This window comes from Sesamum indicum, linkage group LG11, assembly GCF_000512975.1.
Source record: "Sesamum indicum cultivar Zhongzhi No. 13 linkage group LG11, S_indicum_v1.0, whole genome shotgun sequence".
Lineage (NCBI taxonomy): Eukaryota > Viridiplantae > Streptophyta > Magnoliopsida > Lamiales > Pedaliaceae > Sesamum > Sesamum indicum.
The window spans coordinates 6,941,852-6,965,089 of record NC_026155.1 but is presented as its reverse complement, the minus strand read 5'-3'; the positions used below and the strand labels follow the sequence as shown (position 1 = coordinate 6,965,089).

The 23,238-nt window shown below is 31.0% G+C and overlaps 1 protein-coding gene across 2 annotated transcripts; it reads right to left on the bottom strand.

Moving 5' to 3' along the window:
• LOC105173469 (E3 ubiquitin-protein ligase makorin) lies at positions 14,341-22,134 on the bottom strand. Of its 2 annotated transcripts, XR_002288072.1 has the most exons (8): positions 21,980-22,134; positions 19,696-19,783; positions 18,827-19,596; positions 18,674-18,743; positions 15,859-15,947; positions 15,698-15,766; positions 15,333-15,398; positions 14,341-14,675 (listed from the first exon to the last, which is right to left on the bottom strand). XR_002288072.1 is itself a non-coding variant. In XM_020697986.1 (7 exons), exons 1-6 carry the CDS (start codon positions 21,988-21,990, stop codon positions 15,730-15,732), a joined length of 1,065 nt encoding a protein of 354 aa, XP_020553645.1. In that variant the 5' UTR covers positions 21,991-22,134; the 3' UTR covers positions 14,341-14,675; positions 15,698-15,729. The 2 variants fall into 2 exon arrangements, 1 of the variants encoding a protein (XP_020553645.1); XM_020697986.1 differs by lacking the exon at positions 15,333-15,398.

Genomic DNA, 23,238 nt, shown 5'->3' with positions numbered 1-23,238 from the left:
ATTGATGTTAATAATTTTAGCATAAAGACAGAAACCTTTTTATTGGAAAAAAATGGAAGCAATTTTTGTTGATGTGTTCGAAAAATGCACAGGTCCAATAGATTTTGACGATCACTCACAGCTTGGGCCAAAGCAAATACAAATCCTGAAAGGGAACCTGCAAAAAAGGCGTTAGCACTCCGACGCCAAGTTAGTATTGAATTTGAAATTGACATGGTGAATAAAATCGTTGAAAAGTACAAAAATACGTGATAATTTACACATAAAGTAAATTGCTATTCCTTTATCATAAAGATAATTTACTAATTTATAATACTACGGTGCGATAAATTACATTGAATTAATTTTTTATTTGAGAGAAAACGCTAATTTTCTTTAGGAAAATGAGAAAAGAATTAAGGAGGATAGCAAAGGTGAAAAAAAGAATCGTTAAAAACTCATTAGCGTTTTAGATAAAGGTAATTTGATTAAATAAATAAATAAAAGAAGATGATACAACAAGATTTTGCAGGCTGTGGAAACCATGAAAGCCACCACCTAAACACTTGAATTGCAGCTCCCAGTTCAGCACATTAAGACACCCTCTGCGAAAACGACATAGCGTCTCATCACAAACAACACAATTGTTGTCCTTCTCTTGCAACCAAGTCTTGTCTAAAGTTGACAATCGCCCCAAATTTCCAACCAAAAACTAAACTGACTTTGAGCTCCCTTGGGATAAGTACATTTTTTTTGTACTTAAATGCGATTTTGGCTTTCAAATAATTTAAGATTGTAATTTTGGTTTTGCAAATTTTAATTTTTGGCACTTTTTGTCTTTTCATTAACTTTTTCGTTAAATTTAACAGAAATTTCATGTAAAGTGGAAGGAATTGCTATTTTCCTCCCGTATTATGGTGCTTTTCAAGTTGTAATTTAATGCATCCATTGTTCTTATTTTTCTTCAAATTTCAAAAGAGAATAAATAAAAAAAAGTAAATTTAAGCAACAAATTTTCTAAAATTTGACAATTTTTCTATTATTAACAATTGTTTGTTAAGATTATTCAGAAAATTTATTACTTAAATTTATTTATTTTTTATTTATTCTCCTTTGAAGTTTGATGAAAAATAGGAAAAATTGCTGTATTGGATTACAACTTGAAAAACATCAAAGAATAAGAGGAAAATAGCAATTTTTTCCACTTTAAATGAAATTTTCGTTAAGTTCAATGAAAGGACCAAAAGTGCCAAAAAAAATTAAAATTTGAGAATCAAAATTACAACATTAAATTATTTGAAGGCCAAAATCACATTAGTAACTATATTTAAGGACAAAAATTACATTTACCCCGAATAAGGTACCTCAAGGAACATTAGCACCCTGTGGTTGGAATAGTTTAAGAGCTTCAGCTGTGTTAAGTTGACCTGAAGATGAACGACAACAAATGTGATCCTTCCCCTAATAAAAGGATGGAATAATAGCCAAGATTTCCGCCACCACAGAAATACGAGACACAAGTGTCAAACCTATCATAGTTGGTGTAAAATTGGTGACTGTCGATTCAATTGTTGACTTAAAATCAACCATTTTGAATAATCTTTTTCAATAAAATATTAATATTGAGAAATGTTCTTTGATCAACTTCACTATGATTTGTACATTATATGTATGCATTTGGTTGAAATTCTTAGATATTGATGCTATGGGGTTGGCACATGGCATTGCCGTCATGTTTCTTGATGCTGTTTTCAGCACAGATCTTGAAATTTTTAAATTTTATTTTTCAAAACTTTTCTATTATTCTGGATATTTTTAAATTGTTAAAAATATTATTTTTTTTAATTTATATTTGAAAAAGAAAATTGAATTTCACTTTCAATTTGTATAAACAGCTCATCGCACCCACATAAGATATTTACTTTACATTATGGAGAGTCGTTTCTATCTCAAGAACTCGGTACTAATTACTATTAGAGTTCTATAAAATTGTCTGATAAAATGCTTATAAGATCTTTAAAATGTTTACCATATTAGTTATTTTTTTTTAAAAAAAAGATATAATCTCTTTTTGAGTAGATCTTTTAAACACGTTGACCTTAACATCTAATCTACAAAACTCTCATTATTTTATTAGTATTTTATTTTTACCCTTTATACGACTAACGTTGCCTTCCCCTCCCCCCTCCCAATCGCATCCCCAAAGCAAAAATAGCTATCTATATGATTTTAATTTCTTATAGTTCGACTGTCTTTTCAATTATTATTATAATATGAAAAGTTCATCATGTCAAATATTTTAATTTTATAAGCTCTATGATGGGAATCGAGACGAAATAGAATAGAAAAAATAATAATACATAATATATTTAGATAGGAATATTATAGCAGCTCTAATATTAGTTAGAATGCAATAGTAATTAGAATTCCTCAGATCTTTAATTTCTTTCCTAGTTAAATTTTATTTCTTTATCATATTAGGTTTCGTTCATTGTAAGCTTATAAACATATGGGCTAAACTCATTATCCGATACTTGTTTATTATTTAAAAGTATTTTATTTAGAATTCATAAATTTTAATACGATAAATTAATTTAATATCTACTAGTCATTCTAAATCACTCTGACATTTTATTTATCGATTTAAGAGCAAATTTTTATAATATAATTCAATATTTTTAAAATTTTAAAACGTTTAATAGGATGTGCGAACTTATAAGATATTTAATATAAATCCCAAATATTTTATTAAAAAAGTATAAGATATTTTGTAATATTTTATAAATTTTTGACAATATCTTATAAGATATTTAGAAGAATTATATTTCATTTAAAGATTAAATAGATGAAAATCTTCCCTTAGAGGGGAAGAAATTTCAAAAAAAAAAAAATAATAATTAGAAAAAAATAATAATAATTAGCTCAACAGCAAAACCAACCAGCTAAGCCACGTGTGTCCATCAGACATCCCGCCGCCCGAATCTACTGAATAGCGGCTGATTGGCCCATTTTGTTTCGCACATTTATTAAATAATAATAATTAAACCAAAATTAAAAAAAGTGTAATAATTTACTACACTCAAAAAATAATAATTAAGAGTTTGTGCCCATTTATGTGACACGTCACTACTTTTAGTAATAATAATAATTTTAGTAGAAGAAAAATTATATTTTTAAATGTATTGTCTTGAAGATAATATATATTAATTATCAGTGAACACTCAATGAGTATGCATAATTTAAAATTTAAAATTTTTATTTAATTATATAAAAATAAAATAAAATAAAATAAAGAGCTGATCAAGCTGAGTTTTCTTAAATAGTTTTATTAATCTTAAATATGCATGAAATAGAAGAATTTAATGCGATGGTTATTCATATAAGAATACGTATATTTGAGGGTATTTTAGTCGATATACAGTTGTCAAGCTAAGTTAATTTATTCTAACATTCTAACCCTCTCTCGTACTTAATAAATAACTAGTTGGATGTGACATAATCAGTGCATGTACATATAAATTTATAATAATTAAATATTATTTAATAAAAAATTATTGTAGGAAAGATGATTATGATAAAAAAAAAAATTGAGAGAGCATTTCTGAAGTTGGAGAAATGAGAAAAAAATATTAATTAAAAATAAATTACAATTTAAAATAAAGAAGACACCAAAGAGATGTTCTCTCTTAATATATAGTATAGATACAAACATACTGCATGCTCCCACTGTCATATAATTATCATATATATAAATATATATTAAATATATACTTTTTTTATTAGTTTATCAGCCTTTTTAATTTTATTAATTGTATATTCTTTAAGTAAATATACAAATATATATATATATATGCATGTGTAAATTTATTTTTAATTTGATTTGACAAATAAATAATTAAACTAAAATAAAATGAGCTATAATGACTTTAGAATTACGGAAATAAAAAAAGAGCTCGATGAATAAGTGAAACCAGAATTAGAAAATATTTCGACAAAGGATGGTTTTGGTATTTTGAAAATTTCTTTCTTTCTTTTTTTTCACAGAGCAAATTTTTTAAGGGTAAAGTGGACTTTTTATACTTAAAAATTAAAGGTCAGAATTTTTATTTGAAGATTTTAATATTTTAGGAATTAATTGATGTGATGAATATTTGAGGGATGGTAACTGTATTTAATTTTAAATTTTAAATTTGAAGTATGAAATTATTTGTAAAAATATTTAAAATACTTCCCACATGTGTGAACTGGACTAAGCTTAGAGCTTCCTTAACGAGCAAAGTCGTGTTCAACTCTGGCATGTCGCACCCACCAGCTGTCCACGCTTTTGCTGGCCCCACAGGCATCTACATAATAAACCCCACCTGCTTCCAACCCCTATATATATCCCACCTCCTCCATCACATTTTCTTCAATCTCTACTCACAAATTTTCAGGTACAAAAATTGATTACTCTCCGAATATCATTTCTACCAGTCCGGGTAACAATGGCGACTTCCAAGGCTCTGCTTTTGATGCTTTTTACCGTCTTTGCAGCTCTGTCTTGTGTGATTGCACAGGGAGATTTCTACATGGCTCCGGCGCCATCCCCTGACACCGGCGCCGCCGCTCAAGGCTTCTCGGTCTCCGCCGTGATGGCGTCTTCTTTGATTCTGGCTCTCTTGGCTCTCATCAACTACTGATTTCGTCTGTTTTATATGGAATTTTTTTTTATTGTTATGTAATTCGTTGATACTCTGTTTCTTTCTTTCTTTCTTTTTTTGTTTTTTTGAAATAAGGATGCATATATTAATTGAGCAAAAGTCCGAAGATAAAACAGGATGCAAACAAGCATAATGTTTGGATTTTTTTTGTTTTGAGTGTATTGTTGTGATTTATTGGGATACGAAAAAAAAAATAAAAATAAATAAGTATATGTTGAGAATAACGAACCTTATATAGAGACTCCATATATACGAGTGAAATTCTTTCTTTTTTTAAAAAAAAAATTCATTTTGGATGAATGGGTTGTGAGAGATTAATATATAAGATAAATTACAATGATTTTTTTTGAAATTTATCATAATTATGAATGTCTTCTTGATATTTAAAAAATTATCGATACTCTATAATTTGAATGGGTATATAACAATTAGCCTAATTTACTAGATTTTTATCTATTTTTTTTTATGATAAACTGATCAACATATCTTTATGAATTAAAAATTTATAATTTTATTTACTTTTTTATGGACTAAGCAGATAATTTTTCTATAATTTTTAATATTATTCCATCCATCCATTTCGAATTTTTTATAAATTTTTATTTTTTTTTTAAAAAATAAAAGATTACAGTAAGGAGAAAGTCGACAATTTCATACATTCATCCAAAGATTACATAATTTCATCAAACACTAGAGGAGTATCTGTAATTTTTCAAATGATAAGAACATATTTATAATTATATCAAATCTCAAAAGAAATCGTTGTAATAAATCAATCCTAAAATAAATTTAAATTTTTATTTAATTTTTGTATTGATGTCAACTGATACCCTAAAATTATTTTCCAAAGCTCAAGACAAGGAAGCGGACATCCATTAGACCAGCCCAACTTTGCTGACCCAATGAACTACGGCTTTTCCTTATTTAAAAATTACACAACAGGATTTTAAAATAAAGCCCAATTACTCGATTAGTAAGCCTAAAGATTGAAATAGTGGGACGGACATGTCATTTAGATTCTCCACGTTACAAGAGAGGTTGCAATAGAAATTAATAAACATAAAAAGAAAAAATAAAGACACTAAAAAAGTGTTCTTCAATCTCATTAAAACATATTGATTTTGCGAAAAAATAGGTAGAAAGAGGAAATAATTTAATTCACGTTGTATCTTACTGTATATAAATTTTAAGAAGCATTCACTGGGTACAGAGGCGATTCTCTCATCCAATGGACTTGCTCGTCTAGGACGTGACAAATGGTATTAGAGCCAAATTCCAAGTAGAATTAGAAACTAAGAGCTATACACCACAAAGTATTACACGTATAGAAATCACCACAGTCAAATTTCAAAATACACACAGTGTATTTGAATATAATTTCCTCGTCCGACGAACCTGTAAGCCTGGGACATAACATATCAGATCATGACGAATAATAGATACAGTTATTAATATATATAAAATGCTTAAATTAAATAAATTATGATATTTCCTCTTGGAACACCTATATAAGGACGTTCTTGAAATTTGTCTCCTATACACATCATAAAATAAAATTTGAAAAAAAAAGAAAAAAATATTGAGAAAGGTCTCAAACTTTAATTTATGCACACCACACGAATGAAATATTATTTCATTTCAAACATATAAAAAAAATCTAATATTTCATGTACATAATTTATGATATTAAAAGATATACAAAATATAACACTATTTTATATTAAAAGATCTAAAAATATTCTACTTACTATCTGCAATACCAAAGGTGAAAGAGTACTTAGTAAAATATGGCAATAATTTTTGCGTTTTGTCATCTTCTCCCACTTCATCACCCACTCACAAGCAACATAGATTTAATAATGACATGTTGCATATGGCGTCTAATAAACTCATTTTTCCATAGTTTGGTAGCTAGAAATTCGTATTGGTATATATATTGTACCACTTAATTTTATTTCTTTCCATGCACTATTTCAAAGTAATACCCCTAATAGTTATGTAATAAATTTTACACGCAATTAATGTTGTCATAATTCTTTGTCCAATTCTTTTACCTGTATTTTATACGAACGATAAAGTGAAGTAATTTATAGTATGAATAAGTCATTATGATAATTAGAAGTCCCCCAATTCATAACTCTCTACAGTCAAATCAGTGATATACTTCGATGTGACCAAAAGTGGGATCAACATGATTTATATATAGCCTAAACGCAATAACACTCAATCCCCAGGAATTCTTCACCTTATTTTGTCGTATTGAGTGTGAATTTTTCTTTTTACTTATTATTTGTGGATGAATTACAATGGGCTTTTATAAAATTTGTTATAATTATAAATATTTTTTCATTGTTTTGAAAAATAACAAATGCCCTTCTGAACTTACAAATAGTCTAATAAATATTCTTTTGTGATAATTTATTGTAGGGTGTATTTGTTATGGTATCTGTAATTTTGTAGGGTAATTTATGACTTTTCAAACAATGAAAAAATATTTGTAATTATAGCAAATCTTATGAAAGCCTGTTGTAATTTGTCATTTCTAATTTTTTTTTTTTTTTTTGTTGTGGTTGGTGTTTATCATAGGGTATCAATTTAGTAATTTGGGTTCTTGATTCTAATATGTTGTTACCTTCTTCGGTTCTTCGCTAAAAATTTTGTCCCAATATGCATTTAAGTTCACTATCAGTAGTCATCAACAATAGGCCTGTTAATGGGTAGGGTCTTACTCTACCCAGGCCCAAATCCAAAAACTCCAAACAAATTAATATAGTTGCTTAAGGTTTTAAGCAACGTAAAGGTCTAGAGATTTTTTATACATAATCTCCAGTAACTAAAGTGACATCCATTAGAATCTTAATTGCTATTGTTGCAATGTCTGATTTGCATATTCATCAAATGGATGTAAAAACTACATTTTTGGATGTGAACTTAAACGAAGAAACTGATATTGACCAACGGAAGGGTTTTGTGAAAGCAGGTCAAGAAACCAAGGCGTGAAAATTAACAAAATCCTTATATGGCTTAAAACAAGCACCTAAGTACTGACATGAAAAAATTGATTCCTGTATGATAGAGAATGATTTTAAACCAAATGAGTGTGGCAAGTACATCTATTATAAGTCTTGGAATAATTCACATGTGATTGTTTGCCTCTATGTGGATGAGTTATTGATATTTGCATCTACTTTGTATGTGATTAAAGAGACAAAAAATATGCTTAGTACTCACTTTGATATGAAAGATCTTGGTGAGACAAATTTTATTTAGGCTTGAAAATTACCAACACATTTGGTGGTATTTTCCTTGACCAATTGCATTATATTGATAAAAGTTTGAGAAAATACATTTTTATTGATTGTATGCATGTTACAACTCTTTTTAATCTTCACTTGTTTCCTATTGAAAATGATGATGTGATGAATCAAAAGGAGTATGCTAGCTTAAACTTAAGATATGTGACTGATTAATAATAAGAGTTATGAGATATTTACTTGGTACAAAAAATCGTGGCTTGTTTGATTGAAGACATCCTGCTTTACTTGAAGGCATTTCTTATCTTTGATTGGAACACCTTATGAGGTGATTCATGTTCTACCACTGGTTACATCTTTATTTTGGTGGTGTTGCTATTTGTTGGAAGTTAAAAAGCAAATAATTATTTGCTAAGAGGAAGCAAATTGGTTGTGAGATTTATTATTTCAAATACCATATTTTAAAAAATCAATTACTCCATTTTTATTCATTATGACATCGCCGCTGTGATTGTTAGAATAGAAAACAATTATTATAATAAATCCAAACCTATAAGAAGAAAATAAAATACTATGAGACCATACTTGATAAGTGATAATCTCAATATTGATTATGTTTAAATCTTTGTGATAATATTGCGGATCTATTAACCAAGGCCCTGACAAGAGAAAGATTCTGGAATACATCAATGGGATGGCGTTAAAGCCTATACAATTATAAATTATGTATGAGTGAACCCAATCTGGGGACTAGAGATCCTATAACCAGGTTCAAAAGAAAAAAACGGTACATATGATAACTTGTTTTGAAATTCACTATCTTATTTTAATTACTTTTCATCCCTATGAAGTGAGTGCATTTATCTTGTAACAATTTGTGGAGGTTGAGTTTATTAACTTAATGAAAATCTGTAGCTCCAATGAGTGGGGTGTTAGAGTTACATGGGCACCCTTGAAAGATTTTACGTATATGAGTGTGGAAATAAGGAATATTCAACAAAAATAAAAAAAAAATATAATATTGCTTCGTCCCTAAAAATATGGGGGGGCACCACTCACAATTTGTTTTTTTATCTCCCTCACACAAAAGGGAGGGTAAATGTCACTCTTCTTGCCCTACAGGTGGGTTCTTCTCCTGCTCCAAAAGGGGGCGGATTTTTAAAGGGTTGGCTCTTCTAAAATGGTTGGGGCTGGGGTTACTATTAGCTCGGGGTGCAGCTTTGGGAAAGGTTCTTCGGAACATCCACTTCCATGACAGTTAGGCTATTGGTATGTGGGGGAGCTGCACCTCCTGCATGACGGCCCTCAGGATATTCTCCAAATCTTCATCTGAAAGTACTTTCCAGCTATTTTATTGAGCAATTTAAAAATCTCAGTAAGAAGAGAAAGGAGATGGGCAACCTTGTTACCTGAATCCGCAGAAGCAATCTGGAAGCAGGTTTTGGAAAGGTTGTTGCAAAGGGATTGGGAATATCTTAGCAAATGAAGCTCTCATCCGAGGAAGGGGTACCCATGATCAACAAATTGCTTCTGGTAGGTTGTAAAGCTATGTATTAAAAAGGGCCCTGCTATGTTGGCCATCTTCATCTGGGAATTCATTGACTTATGTTAGTACAGCAAACGACTTTACTAGGACTCTAGATACCGTCGACCCTCATCAGAATTGGGAAAATCCAAATGGGCATCCTCCTTACTTTCATCGCCTCGGCTTGACTCTTCGTCAAGTCCAGCAGCTGCTAATTTATCTTTCTACAATTATTTACTAACTTGAGTATCAAACTGCTAACGATTATTTTTTCATTCTAGACTTGCAAAAGACTTAACCCTAAAGAATTCAAGTCCAAAATCTACATGACAAACTATTTCTATTCGCATCACTTACAATATTTTTTAAATAGATTTTTAAATATTTTATAAGATATTTGAAAAAATTAATAGGCCTCTTAGTATATTTCATTTAAAGTTTAAATAAATAAAAAATCTTCCCTTAAGAGGGGAGGAAATAAAAGAAAAAGAAGTAATCAGCTAAACAGCCAAACCAACCAGCTGTGCCACGTGGGCCAACGTGCCCGTCAGACATCCCGCCGCTGCGCCGCCCAAAAATCAGCTAAACAGTGGCCTATAGGTTCATTTTATTTCGCACAATTATTGAATAATATAATTAAATCCAATTTGTTTTTTAAAAAAAGTATTTATTTATTACACTCCGAAAATAATACTTAAGAGTTTGTGCCCATTAATGATAACACGTAATTAACATAGTAATTATTACAGTAAAAGAAATTCTAATTTAAATATATTGCCTTAAGTACATAATGCATATTACTTATCGGAATTCAGTTGATAATTATGCATAATTCAGATTTTTATTATATTTATTTAATTATATAAAAAATTAAATAAATAACTAATCAAACTAAATATTTTCTTTAACAATTTTATTAATCTTATATATGCATGAATAAAATATCATTGATATATATATATATATATATATGTTTGATGGCATTTTAGTAAATATATTTTGTTAACCAAGAATAATTATTTTAAATCCATCATACTTAATAAATAGTATAAAAACATTATATCTTCCCACTTTTATATAAAATTTTCTTATTATTCTGATGTAAACAAGTCGAATTGAGTGGAATGTATTTGTTAATAAATTTAAATTTAAATAAAATTTAATTAAACTACTAATTTTTTTCACTAATATAGCTTAATTCATGTCAATTCTCAAATTGAATTTAAAAATATAATAATTTTATTTATCATAATTAACAGATGTCATTCCTGTGAGACTAATTTGAATTACAATTTTTACCTAATTCAACACTGCACTCAGATTACTGGATTTGGATATGAGAATTCTAAATTCTTAATAATAAATGATTGACTGTATTTTAATTCCAATTTTAAATTATATTATAATAAATAGTAATAAATTTAAAAATTATATAAGGTTGCATTGCACTTAACTCATGAATTTCAAATCCTTAATAACAAATTATTTGAATATGTTTGGATAATTCTAAGAAGAAGTTACAATGATTTCTCCTGAGGTTTGACATAACTACGAATACCCCTTCATTGTTTGAAAATTTGTCAATACTCCGTGATTTTAACCGTCGTTTTAACAATTAGTCCAATCTGTTAGGTTTCTCTCTATTTTATGTGTCAACTGACCAAAATGCTCTGATGGATTAAAAATTATAAATTTATTTATTTTTAATTTTTTTTCAGCACCCCTTTCAATTTCTTTAGAAATTTTTAATTTTTTTAAAAAAAATAAAAAATACAGTAAGAGCATAATTGATAATTTCATTCCTCCATTTAAAAATTACATAATTTAATCAAACGTCATGAGGTATATGTAATTCTCAAACAACAAAGGGGTATTAATGATTATGTCAAATGTCAAGGGAGGTCGTTGTGATTAACCCTAATTCTAAATATAAAGAATTTCAAATCATTCTATTTGAATTTTGAACTAAATTTTGATAAATATGGATGAATTTTAAATTCCTATTAAATAGAATCATTTAAAAATTCTTTTTCAAAATTTCTTTTTTTTTTTTATTGCAAATTTATCAATCCAAATATACCCGAAAATCATTTCTAAAAAATTTTCCCCAAAATTCAAATACTTCCACATATGTGTGAACTGGACTGGGCTCCCACTTTCCTTTTAATGGACAAAATCGTGTTCAGCTCTGGCATATCCCACCACACCAGCTGTCCACGCTTTTGCTGACCCCACACGCGTTTACACACATACAAACACCTCCAGCCGCTCTATATATATCCCACAAGAATCACTGCCTCCTTCATCACATTTTCATTTTCTTCTCCCTCTACTTACAATTTTTCAGGATACAAAAATTTATTACTCTCCGAGTATCAGTTGTAACAATGGCGAGTTCCAAGGCTGTGATTCTGATGCTTGTGGCCATCTTTGCAACTCTGTCTTGTGTGATTGCACAAGGAGATCTCGCCATGGCTCCGGCGCCATCGCCTGACACCGGCGCCGCTGCTCAAGGCCTCCCTGTCTCCGCGGCGGTGGTGGCGTCCTCTTTAGTTCTGGCTCTGTTGACTCTCGTCAACTACTGAGTTCGGCTGTTTTATATGGAGTTTTTTTCTTTTTTTTTTTTTTAATCGTGTGATTTGTTGATACTTATTGGTTACGTATTGGGACTCTGTATGTGGGAGGGAAAATTCTTTTCTTTTATTTTTTAAATTATTTTGGATACATTGATTGTGAGGGATTTTATACATACATATATATATATATATATATATATATTGGCCATCATTTAACTTACAATTTGCAATTTTTTCATAATAGGAATAAATTACATTTTGCACCCTAGAATCAATTGAAATTGTGACTTACTACCCTGAAAAAAACTAAATTGCAATTTACATCCTGGAACAATTGATTCTTTCATATTGAAATGTTGGGATATTTTTAGCCAAAGTTGGGCTGGATGTAAAAACTTCCCTTTGTTTTAGAAATAAGTAAAAAAATCTCCTTTATTTCCTTAAACGTAGCTCTCTTATACCTCTTCGTTAATTCACTTTTATGGTGTGAATTATTTTTAAAGTGATCGTTATATTCTTATCTAATATGAAGTGTTCTTTATTTTAATGATAGTTAGATTATTTGTTTAGTATATAATGGCCATAGGATGTAATATATAAAAGTTGTATGACATAATCAATTCATTTCAACTATTAGATTTTATATTTATAAAAAATTATAGGTTTAAGTTCAATCAATTTTAAATATATATTATATGTATAATTATAAAAAATAAAATTATTAGTTAAAAAATTATATAAAATTAGCCCCCTGCCCCGCCACCCTTCCCCGACGGCAGTCCCCCGACGCATAATGGGCAACATTACCGTCGCCGCCACCCTCCCAATAGCCATTGTCGTCGCGGTCGCTCATGGTAAATTTGAGCCACTACAACCACATGTCTCCTAAATTAAAAGAATTTAAAAAAATATATATTTTCATTTTAAGTTTCTTAAAAATAAGAAAATTAATTTTAATTGTTTGCAAATTTAAAAGAAATTAAAAAAGTATTAAATTTTCATTTAAAATTCTTATAATATTTATTTAAATTTGAAATTATTATAGTAAATAATATAATTTATTTAAATATATTGAATCAAAATTAATAGTTTAGATTAAGAAGTATATTTAAAAAGAAAATTATTTTTATTTGGGAGAGAGGAATACACCAAAAAAAAAAAAAAAACAACAACTCAGAATAAGTCTAAAACAAGCCAATTTTACTAAGTCTATTATATAGAAGCAATAAGGGTAAAAAAAATATCGCAATTCAGCAATCGAGTTTGATTTTATGTTTATTTATAATGATTTTATGTTACTAGACAACATAGACCGAGTTGATCACGATAACAATAATAACTAGTAATTTGTTGGACATCCTATGCTTATGCAAATACTTTATAATAATATTTTTTAAGAAAATTTATTACTTGATAAGGTATATATAAAATAATAAGCAAATATTAAAATTTATAAAAAAAAATGGTGAAAAAGACATGCATGAGAGTTTAAAAAATAATAAATAACTATCATTAAATAGTGGGGGGTGGGAACTTAGATGAATAAATAAAGTATTAAAAAAAATAGACACAAAAAATATACTCTTTCTTAATATATAGTATAGATAATTAGAAAAACAACAATAATATAATAATATACTAAAATTCTTCATATGTTTATACAAAAATTTTGATGATACATAAACTAATATTCAAGACAATATATTTTATATTGGTATTGTATATTATATATGTATAAATATATAAATGAGATCAACTAGTTAATTAATTTGTAGTTATTAGTAATATTTTATATGTTTAAGCAGTTGATAAATGCAAAAACATAATATAGATGATATCATTATTTTATTACACACCCTATTTTCATAATCATCTTATTTTATTTCAAAACTATTTGTTTAACATTAGTATGTTATCATGATCAATTTCTTATATAATGTCATTCAAAAAAAGAATCTTTTTCACAATCTTATTCATAAAAATGATTGGTACGTTTTTTTTATATTCATTTGTATTCTTCTATAATAAATATATAACCATGCATAAATGTTTATTCTTTACATGTTGTAATTGATATCTCACTTTTTTACATTTTTGCCCATAGAAAAATGCATTTATTAAGAAAAAAGAATTGTAGCAAACATAAGTTGTTACAAAATACTAAAATCATTATACAGGTCATTTACTCTATACCAAAAAACCGCCCCAATTGAATTAGATCGCAAAGCACATCTTTTTTTTTTTTTTTTTTTTATGATTATCAGATTGGGTTTGGACTAAACTTTCTAAAAATCGGAAGCATTAAGTCGGCCAAAAAAATTATCTGAATTGACTCAACCAACAGCATTTGTACTCATAGTACCTTCTGCCCCACAAGATGAATTTTACTTTTATGGAGGTCTATAAACTGGCCATATTGCATGAATGTTTCTTGTATGATCCCTCGTCTCAGCAATCTATATATAGACAGTTTACACCTCAAACTCCCGACTATCAGTAACCCCAAAATATCAATACAAGAGATCCGTAGGTAACTTTTGGTCATGAATACATTAAAATTTTGGTATAATGGGAACAACCCACCTCGATCTTGAAACCTGGAATTCGATGCTTGCATTCAAGGGGAGAATTATTGCAATATCTGAAAAGTCATCAACAAGGAAATATCACATGTTTCAGCATCGGAAAGGACATAGCATTAACATATATTGCAGAGAATTGGTTCTATCTACTTGAGAGAGATTTTACAATGTTGTTTTTCCATTTTTAACTTGGATTCTACTTAGTAGGAATCGAGGGGTGTCCATATAAGAGGAATACTAACATTTCTCTTGCAATGATATGGATTTGCCAAATAAGTACAATTTTATCTACAAAAGATCTACACTTCAATAATTATTGAAGAGCCACTTGCTGGTTTTTGTTATTTGACTGGCCAGCATATTTTCCAAAATATAATATCAAATCGTTTTACATCATAAGATCCAAGGACGCAAACATTTTCGAAGAGTCATTTTTGCATAAACATTAAGAGTAAGTACTTCTAGTATCGTTTCAGTTAAAGTTAACAAAGAGGTGGTAAATATCCTAGCAAAGTACTGTCTCCTGAATTCCACTATTCTAGAACAGTTGAACTTTTCTGTTTCCGATGAGACATTGGCAACTCTCAACTCTTCAGGGGGATAATATAAAAGATCCTATCACTCGTAGAAGTATAAATCTTAAAGAAAAGGAATGTTTTTTAACGTCCCAAATCAATTAAAAACTTTAACCAATGGTAAGGATTTTTAAAGATCACCTCATCTTATTCAACGCCTTGTTCATCATTTTCGAAACTTTAGCTGGATGCATGCTAGCAAAAGCCCTGCACATATTCCAGTCCTCAACATTAAGAACAAATCAGAAGTTCTAAGTTACTCGAACTTAAAAGAAGCAAAATCCAAGATAAGCAACATCTTTGACAAGTTGAGGCATGGTAGAAGAGAGCAGGAGGAGGAAAGTGAAGGTGAGGCAATGTGAAGAGAAGAGATGAAAAGGAAGAAACTTAGGATCAAGATGTCCTCCTTAAATAGTATTAACTAAATGATAAACATAAACACAGAAATAAATTCTAAAATAGAGTGGCATGTATAAGTTGGGGGTTGGTAAAAGATGGATTCAGACCTCAGCACTCCCTGAAATTTCTGAAGCTTTAATCACCTTATCTGCAAATTAGTGAGAAAGTCGGAGAGCCTGAAAGGATCACCATTGGCACATAAAACACGTTATTATGCAAAATGGCGAAAGTATATTTTAAAACACAGAAAAGTGGGAAAAATTGAGACCTGATATCTTTTGCGATAACTGTATTTCCATCTTCAGACCCTAGATGGCGAATAACCACTTCCTCAAGTCGACCATCGCGATAGGCGTGCTATAAAATGAAATTTATATTAATTACAGATTTTTTTGGCTAAAGGGTCAGTGGAAGTGAAATAAAATAAACGAATAATTATACTCCCTTCCCCTGAGGTTTGGTGTAATTACATGTAAACCTTCTATGATTTGGGAAATTACATCTAACACCCCTGAGGTTTGCTTCCGTCTAACAATAAGTCTCTCTGTTAGTCAAAATTCACTAAATATGTTGATATTAACAGAAAAACTGAATGAAAATTGATATTTACCATCAATTGGTTTATTATTGATCTGTTGTAGGTCAAATAATTTTTTTTTTGACTAAACTACACTTATAACAGTGAAATATACCTCCTCACATGTATTAACGCGTGAAGACGTATGAGGGTAATTTGGTCATAAGAAAATTTATTTGATATGTAATAAGTCAGTAATAGGTCAATCAGGGGTAAATTTTTTTTTTTTTTTCTAATTTTTTGGTTAACATCAGCAAATTTGGTGGATTTTGTCTAAAGGAGGGATTTATCTGTTAGATGGAAAGCAAACCTCAAGGGTGCTAGATTTAATTTCTCAAACCACAAGAGGTCTACGTATAATTACACCAAACCTTAGGGGAGGGGAGTGTAATCATCCCTAAAATAAAATAGATTTATTTTGGAAGCGAAACAAACATCATTACTGAATTCAAAATCAGCAGAGTAAAGAAGCACGCGATAACTGCTTTATGGTTTCACATAGAACTGCAAAGAATCTTAATAATTTCAGACTAAAGTAAATAAGGAAAACAGTGTAACCCGGATCCTTCAATAACACACATGGAGTTTTTTCTTTAAGCCTTTTCCTATTTGGCGGGGACCCAAGATATTCTTCCTCCAGGGGATGGGGGATAATGCCAAAGGAAGAAAGGGGTTTTAATAGGCTTACAATTTCTTTCACTATATTGAGATTTACATCATAGATTCATAATCTAAGAGAGCTGATGGGTTAAAGATAAAATCCTTGGAATGCGGAACCTGCATAACATTCTGTTTTATATATGTTAAGTAATACTACATTTACATGGGAAGAATACATTCAGAAATTAAATCCGCCGCATCTGCACATTTACAAACAAGCATGAAAATGCCACGCAACCAGAGAAGGTGAAAAAGCACATAGCTAATAAATGCATCAATCATGAACTTTAACGATTCTCAACTAAGACAGAAAAACAAAAGATAAAGGAAAAACATATTTTAACAAAGATGCATCCAAATCAAATCCTTTCAGGTATATTTTTATGGTCATATACACCTGCTTGGCGTTCTCAGTGTTTGGGTGCAGATCTGTTCCCTCGTGTAGTTATTCCAGAGAAACCCTACTTTCAGATAACTTTTTCCGTTAAGGGCAAATTCATCTGTTCCAAACTTAACAATATATTAAGCAATCCAATGAGGTAGCATATGGGTTGAAATACAATCAGGTTCAAGACTTAATAAGAGCCTATATAAAGCTTTCTAATGATTTTAGTTCAAAGCAGATATCTAAATGACTGAAGGTCAGTTTACTGTCATTGATGACTGAAAGAAGAGGGTCACCATCTAATGGCATAAACGAATGTAAAACAAGTAGTCCCCAGCAAAATGCCAAAAATGATTAGAACAACATCTACATCGAATGTTTTGGTTATGAAGTAATTCACGATTAATGTTACACGGATGAGGGCCTGCACTCGAGAAGCCGCAGAATAACAACTTACAGACTGCTTAAATATTTGTTGATGGTGCCAGAAGACTTAGGTTAAAATGATTGCGGAAACGTGAATACCTAGGAGTATGATTCTAGAAATGATTGCTTGGACTTGAGGATTTTTAATACCTACATAGTGTGTCCAGAAGAGATTGATTAGGTTTAAGGTTTCATTATTTAGAGTTCCAGGGATTTTATTAATACGAAATAAAAGAGGACAGAAAGGACTAGGCATTAGAGTAACATCAAATGAGACCAAAGACCACATGTAAAGGTTACACTTATATAACAAGTAAGCCAACCATGAACTGAAATTATAACAAGCTGCTATATGCTGACAATGAGAACACAACTTAACTACAAAAAACAATTCAAGAAGCTTTTTATATCCAGGCCAAAGTTCCTAAACCCCAGATATCTTTCTCAACATCATCTTCATGCAGGTGTCTTGAAAGCTGATTTCTGCAACTCAGATATCGCAACCACAAATGAAAATTAATACTAATAAGATCTATCATTTATGAACTTAATACTAACAGCATTATGCGAGACTAGTCTTCTCTCACTTGGAACTACACACAAAATTTGTGCCCTTTCAGAATTTTACGTAGTAATGGTTGAGAACAAAACTCAAACTAGTGGCAGAAGGGATAGTTGCATGCCTTATTCAAAAATAACATCTAGAATCACAAAATGAGATTTCTCTTCCATCTGACCATCTGACAAAAGCTATACCCTGTGATGTATCATCTCAACCTAAAATCAAATAAAAAATAAATTCCAACAGCCAAGTGCCACAGTTATATAAGGGTAGAAGTCAAGGCAGTTAGAGTAATCCATTTATTAGCACATCCACTTTTACCTAAAACATTATACAAACCTTAATTTACACAGATGTTACTTTCAATAGAGCAATCAAGCATGAACCACAAATGATTTGGCAAACACTTGTATAATTTGCGAAGGAAAAAAGAAAAACAAAGAGAGAGAGAGAGAGAGAGAGAGAGATATCACCTTGTAAAAACAACTGGTTCCAAATGGGCAGGTCCCATTCCCAAAGTTGAAGTGCTTACAATCAATAGACCTGAAAGTGAATTACCAGCCAATCAGAGCAAGGACACAAGGGTGAGGGGGAGGGGAAGAGAGAGAAAGAGAGGTCAATTGTACCTCAGCTTTGCCTTGTAGCTATCAACAATCTCCTGCTTTTCTTCTTCCGAGGAATACCAAATGACGCTAGGAATGACAAAGTATGAAAGCTTTCGACAAATAGGACAGGTTCTTAATGCAGAATTAGCATCCGAGCTAGAAGCTGGAGAACTGCTACGCCAATTCCTGATACATGATACACAGAATGGATGATTGCACTCGGATAATATCCCAAATTTACGTTCCGCTGCTGTAGGCTTTGAGAGGACGCGCTCAAGGCAAACACTGCACTCTATTTCTTGACTACCTTTCAGTGCTTCTAAGTGCTTCTGCCTCTTATCACATGTTTTCAAGTGTTCTTCTCTTTCATGAGGCCTAAAAGGATGCAAGCAATGTTTCCTGCAGGTAGGACAAAGATCCCCATGAATCTGAGGACAATTTACACCACGTGGACATTCACCAGCAGCAGCAAAGGAGCATATCGGTCGATCAGCAGGATCAAAATTCCCAACATCAGCAAAATCATCATCATTGTGGATTATATCATGACGCATTGAATTCTCCCCCCATGCAGGTCTGTTGGGAGGATCGAGTGGCCCACTAGAAGCTGAAGAAACAGAACAAGTGGCAATGCCCACGCCAAATGTTGCAGTAGCCGAAGGAAGTACTTTGGCAAAAGCGAGATCTGCTGATGAAGATGAAGCTGGAGGTTGTGACCGAGAAACTTTAATGTGATCGTATCTACATCGACTTCCATAAGCACAAACCCCCTTTTGGTAGAAGGTACATATCTGCAATAACATTAGGGGGAAAAAGGAAAAGAAAGAAAGGAAATTGCATTACACCATTAAAAAACTTCAACAATGCCAACCAGCTCAGAAGAAATTTACATTATTTGGTGGGGCCTTCCAGTCATGCGAATACTCACAGCATTCCCCTTTCAGACATGCACCATGAGCAAAAAATTTGCAAAGAATCCTGAAAGAATAAAAGTCATTTGAAATTGATATGTTTTCTAACATTTAAATGATGGAAATGTGGATCATATGAAAATTAAAATAAAAAGTAAGAGGAAAAATGAACACAAACTGGACTTAGTTTTATGAGCTCCATGACAAGCAAGGACACGTTTCAGTCAAAAGGAACATGTCTTTGCTGTCTTTGTACATTCCTTGCAGTAAAAGTTCTAAAAAACAAGATGCAGCATGCATAATTCAGTGATGGTGTTAAAAATAACTTACGTTTCTATTTAACAGGAGAGAGTTTTAGAAAAATGTAGGAACAAAAGTGCAAGTTTGACAACTAAATATTACTTAGTAACCAATGTTTCCATATAAAAGAGAGAGTTCGGCAAGAACGTATGAAAATATGGGATGAGAGGTGCAAGTTTGACGACTAAAGGTCACTTCATACTCCAATCTAGAACAATTTATTTCAATTTCAATAATAATAGAATGTCAAGGTTTTGCAAGAAATTAATAATGCATGATGTTGCTGAGCTTCAAAAATGCCTTTTACCTTCTCTGACATAACAGTTATGTTGAGTGACGAAATTATACTATTATTTCACCTCAGAAGACGGAAAAGGCAAACAGCTAGATTATAAGATTGATACCACAATGGATGAGACTTTGAAATTGAAACTACTGTAGAGCAGAAAAGCTTGACATCCTAAACGTCATACTGATAACTAAACATATAAGCACAAAGAGCAAACTAATCCAAGAAGCATTATGTTTAAGACCACAACTTAACAATTTTTATATAGCAAAACCGGCAAGATTAGTTCTCTCACGTATTGGGTAATTGATTAAAGCAACAATGTAATTTGGAACCATAAGCAGAAAGTCCCCCTACAAAGAAAAACATTAGAAATGACCAAAGTGATCGGGAGCCAGTTCTCAAGTTTTATTTTTATCAAATCTAAGCATATGAAACCATGGTAGTTTCGCAAATTCGCTGCATCACCATATTTGCAAAGTTCCTTCAACTCTGACTAATCTATGCTTTCTTAAACCAGTTTTGAGGCACCAGATCAGCAGTCCAATCATCAAGGAAGCAACTTCTATTTTTCAAAGCTTCCAAGACAATAGAGAAAACATCCTAAACTTCCTTCAATCACAGCATACAGTGAAGTTGCAGTGAGATTTCAAAATTTTAATATCTCAACTATGTTAGATGCTGTTAAGAATTGCCAAACTTCATATCTTTAGGTGAGGTTTTTCTTAACCAAGGGTGCGAAAAAAGGACCACAAAATAGAATAAAGAAGTTCACATTACGAACTTTTATTCAAACTTCAAAGAGAACTGTTATATTTAACTCAAAATCTATGCATCAAGCAGCACTCATAGACAAGATTGTTAGTTCAACAGTCAAAGTTCAACGACACAAGCCCAACTTGAAAGTTTCAAATCAAACAAAGCTACTCAAGATAAATAATTAAAAAATCATCTGAGCTCAACTTATTAACACAAAAAGGCAGCTCGAAACCTTCTACAGGTGGTTTAGTTTTAACTTTTAAAGCATAGGGGAACAACAGCTGGAAACGGCTGCTAATAACCGCTCAAACTCAACAAAATAAGTTGAGAAACATCAAACTACAAGCTTCAATCATGTTCGGCTGTTCAAACTAGTAAGAAATTCCAATCAAGCCTAAACAATATGTTACCCCACTAGGGTCAACTTTTACTCCTATTTAAAGTCTGCTACGAAACAAACTTTGACAGGAACTGTTTATCAGTATCGTTCTAACTATACAAAATAATGATTTCGCGAATAAAACCTCAAAAAACAACATATTATAGGAGAAATTACCTGATGGTATCAATCTTTCCTTTCCTCAGGGAATGGGGGTCAATTGATTGCTGTTTTAATTTATTGCAACGTTCTTGCTTCCAGATATATGGCGTTTATTAGAACCACATATTTTTTGATTTTCCCATCTATCATTTTCAGTTTTCCCTACCTCCAATGAAACCCCAATCGCAAAAACTAGAAAGCAAATTTAAGAATTAATTGCACGAATCAAAATTCCAAAACAATCTGGACCAGCATAAATTTGATGAAACAAGATTACAACCTTGATAAAGACTGTAAAAAAAAAATAATCTGTAAAAAGAAGAATTCAACAAATAATGACGGAGGATAATTATATTTTGAAAAATTGTGCATACCGTTTAGACATGGCGTTGCTGAGAATTCCCACGAACGGTCCGATTATAACAAGGAGGGGGGGTTTTCCACTCGATCAAGAGGATACGGATTTGGGGGAGTGTATTTAGGGATTTTGGCGGGTGGGATGTTATGGAAAATGCTTGCAAAGGGGTCCTCCAATTTCAAGTATATTACGCAAAAGGCTCCCTGTTTATTTGAAATTTATATAAAGTTTAATTTAAGAAGTCCTTTTTATTGAGGTGCATAAAATAAATTTAGGGCTAATTACATCGCCCTACTCAGTGTAACGACATCTAAATTCTTTCAAGTTTGAATAATGACACTTAGTATTTTCGACGTTTATTTTCATCCAATAAATAGATTTCTCACAAATTTATTGATATTAATAAAAAAAAATTGAGTGCAAATAGTTGGCAGCTTGTGATCTATTATAAATGATCTTATTCGATGTAATGTTAAATATTATGAATATCAGTGGTTATCTTTGTGATGTTGTGTTTATATATTATTAGTGTACTTCACAGACAACCTACAGATCAAATAATCAATTGTGATGGGTGGCACATTTGATGGCAACTATAAACAATTTTCGAGGGTTAGTTTGAAGTATTTCAAGTTGATAACCCTCAAGAACGGACATTGTGGAGATACAGAGACTTGCATCAATTAATGCATTCATATGATGAGTGTTGTATTTTATATCTATGGACATTAGTGAAGGCTTTACTGGGTTATATAAATGTCATATAAAAATCCATGTGGTATGATTTGTATACTATAAATCTTTAGTTGCAATGGTATGAAAGTTAATCTTTCGATCTAAGGAGCCATAGTAGCCTTCTACATTGGACAATTGTATGGTCATCCTAGTTGATGTGACTGTAATATTACGTGGTTGCCAAAGCCTTGCAACAATATTGTCATTACAAGCATGGAGGTTGGTACATTCCGAAAAGGAATCCATTATCCATCATGAGATGATGGTGATCTCCTATGTCCTCAACACTATGTCAATCTCTGGAAGTCTGTCACCACAGTTATCGATCAAATAAAAAAATAGTTAGAGCCACAGTCAAGAGTGAATATATAGGTATTGGATTCAAATATGGGAATCGATTTAGAATTCTGTGCCCTAAACATTGACAAGGAGATAGTTAAAGGAAGGACTATATCTGTATGATATGCAGAGTTGAAGGTTCACACCAATTTCACATATTCTCTAATGTTATGGACGATTACTAGACGACCGCTTCTCTCC

Bases quoted from the DNA above. Each gene is read 5' to 3' on its own strand.
- LOC105173469 (XM_020697986.1), bottom strand. The intron at 19,597-19,695 runs GTAAATTTCTTC...ATGTTATTGCAG, and splicing joins GGAAGGCCCCACCAAATAAT to ATATGTACCTTCTACCAAAA. The intron at 18,744-18,826 runs GTACAATTGACC...ATTCACTTTCAG, and splicing joins AGCTACAAGGCAAAGCTGAG to GTCTATTGATTGTAAGCACT.